The 2,775-nt window shown below is 52.5% G+C and overlaps 1 protein-coding gene across 1 annotated transcript; it reads left to right on the top strand.

The window, feature by feature from the left end:
• Positions 1-180: 180 nt before the first annotated feature.
• On the top strand, positions 181-2,432 carry PPTG_21866 (hypothetical protein; the record flags this gene model as incomplete). The annotated part of the gene is made up of 5 exons (XM_008900568.1): positions 181-761; positions 813-1,099; positions 1,185-1,735; positions 1,829-1,996; positions 2,085-2,432. 5 exons carry the CDS (start codon positions 181-183, stop codon positions 2,430-2,432), a joined length of 1,935 nt encoding a protein of 644 aa, XP_008898816.1.
• Positions 2,433-2,775: the final 343 nt, after the last annotated feature.

The raw sequence follows: 2,775 nt of genomic DNA, 5'->3' as shown, positions 1-2,775 counted from the left end.
TCACGCCCAACGATCGTTTACCGTTCTGGTAGACGTATTGTTGTGGGTTTATCCTACCTACACTAGTAGCTAGAGTTGCCGTGGGAATTACAACAGCACAGTATTCTCTTAGAAAACGTTGATGAATCTCAAAAGTTGGGTGCTTCACCGGAGTTTGTAGCAGAACTACGAAAGGTTCTCATGGAGCTTATCGATGTGTTTCGGCTAGTGATTGGACGAGATCCACCGGTGGACATGCCCCCAATGGAGGTCACGCTAAAGCCTGGAGCTGTTCCAGCGCGATGTCGTGTGAGGCGATACTCACCAACTCACCGTCCAGGTGGACGCAAAAAGACAAAAGTTCGGAGCGTTCCACTGTGTAATGTAGGGTGGAGCGCTGAAGAAGTGGCTTGCCTAGAACTTTGCAAAGCCGCGTTGCAGAATGCGGTGCAGCTAGCTCATCCGGACCCGGACAAGCGCCTATGTGTCTTCACAGACGCGAGAGATGAACACTGGGGAGCCGTAATTACGCAGATTCCGCCGGAACACTCCGTCAGGCCGCAGAACGAGCAAGAGTACCAACCGTTCATGATGCTGGGCGGTTCGTTTTCTGGATCTGCTAAACGGTGGGCGATTGTCGAGAAGGAAGCATACGCCATCATTGAAACTTGCCGTCGTGCAGATTATCTGCTTCACCGACCGGATGGGTTCGCTCTTTTCACGGACCACAGAAACCTACGGTACATTTTCGACCCGCACAGTGTCTCGGGTGCCGTACCGAAGTAAACGGCGGACAAATTGCATCGGTGGTCGCTGCTTCTGATGGTGTTAAGGTATGAAATTCATGACATTGCCGGCGACGACAACGTATGGGCGGACTTGTTGTCCAGGTGGGGATCCTCGTTCAAGACTGTATGTGCGATTCGCCATGTGCCGTTGCCGCTTTCACCTCAACTTGACGTGGCATTCGTGTGGCCAACCGGGAAGGAGATCAGTGAAGCACAGGGTGCAGGAACTCCACCTGCCAATGTGATACTGTGTGATAGCGGTTCGCTGTGGAAAGACGAGCAAGGCCGGATCTGGATACCCGACGAGGCTACGACCCAACAAGTACGAGTGTGTGTCGTAGTGCCAATTTGGTATCGCAGGCCATTGGGGAGTTACCGTAACACGTGAGAATATCACTGAACGGTTTGTGTGGACAGATATGGACCGCGCCATCGAGTTTTTCGTCCAGAGGTGCTTGCACTACGCAAGTACACTCGGCGGTCCGCCTCAACCTCGACTGCTAGGAGAAGCAATGCATGCTGAGCGGCCAAACGAGTTGAACCACTGGGGTTACTTGTACCTGGGGAAAAGTGATACGAATCAGGAGTACGTGCTGGTCATTAAAGATGATGCGTCTAAGTTTGTGTGGCTGCTTCCCAGTGAGGCAGCGGATACAGAGATGAGATACAATGCTCTCATCGACTGGTTTGCATCGTTTGGCGTGTGTCGGACCTGGGTCAGTGACCAGGGGACACATATCAAGAATAAGGTGGTAGAGGCTCTACAATATGCATTGGGGGCTCACAACCATTTCACTACGGCTCGCTGCCCATGGGCAAATGAAACTGTGGTGGTTGTGATGAAAGAAACGCTACGTTGTTGCCAGGCGCTGCTGTCTGAGCGGAGAATGCAGCCACGGGAGTGGACTCGCGTGATCACGATCGTGCAAATGGCACTAAACAACGCTCCGTCGCCATCTCTCGGAGGGGTGGCGCCATAACTGCCATGACAGGACTGCCAGCCATGGCCTAGTGATCCTATAGCGGTACCGGGGCCAATTGCATCGGTCACTTTGGACCAGATCCAGGTGAAGCAGCGCGAGCATTTCGTACGCTTACAAACGGCTATAGAAGACATGCACAAACGAACGAGTGAAGTGAATGCGTCTGCGAGAGCAGCAGGGCGTAAAGCACATGATAAAAAAACGACACACGACAATGGCGTAGTTCGATATTGGGGACTATGTATTGTACGCTGATGTGTGGCAGCACACGAGAAGCAAGTTGCGCGTGAAGTGGCGTGGACCGGCGCAGCTGACGGCTACTATCTCCAATTAGATTTTTGAAACCCAGAACTTAGTCACCGGCCAGCGCAAGGAGGCACATGCAAGCCGACTCAAGTTTTATGCGGATGACTCACTCGACGTCAATGAAGAGCTGTTACTGCATGTGACCCACAACAGTGAGGAGCACGTCGTGGATACGCTGTTGAAGGCGCGCTATAACCCAAACGCGAAACGCCACGAGATCAAAGTTCACTGGCGCGGCCTGGATGCCGTAGAAGACTCGTGGGAACCGACAGATGTCCTGCTGCAGGATGTTCCCGCAGCGGTGAAGGCATTTGTTCGCAGCCACAACAAACAGCAACCCGTGAAGGCGTTGCGCAAGGCACTACAATTGAAGTAAGCGATTAACGACGTATCCTGCAACAGTGGCTCATCGGTAAGCGTAGCGCTGGACAACGACGACGTCGTTTGGAGGGGGAAATGTTGTAGCTGGAGCTACAGCGTGGAGCCGTGGCTGAGGTTGCAGCTCAGCAACACGCGATCGAGGAGTAGTTCTGCGGTCGAGTAGTAGTCTCACTAGTAGTGGTTTCCCTCTAGCCAGTCGTAGCAGTTGCAGAATAAACGACGCCTCCAAAGGCATGCATTAGAATCAAATACTAACTTCTACATTTCAACTAAAGCAATAATGACGTCCTCTTTCTCATTTGTGTAGCCGATTTTGAAGGCAAGCGCGCCATCGTACA

Source organism: Phytophthora parasitica, assembly GCF_000247585.1.
Source record: "Phytophthora parasitica INRA-310 unplaced genomic scaffold supercont2.9, whole genome shotgun sequence".
In the NCBI taxonomy this organism is placed as follows: Eukaryota; Oomycota; class Peronosporomycetes; order Peronosporales; family Peronosporaceae; genus Phytophthora; species Phytophthora nicotianae.
The sequence above is the reverse complement of the archived record's forward strand: the minus strand, read 5'-3'. Positions and strand labels throughout refer to the sequence as shown.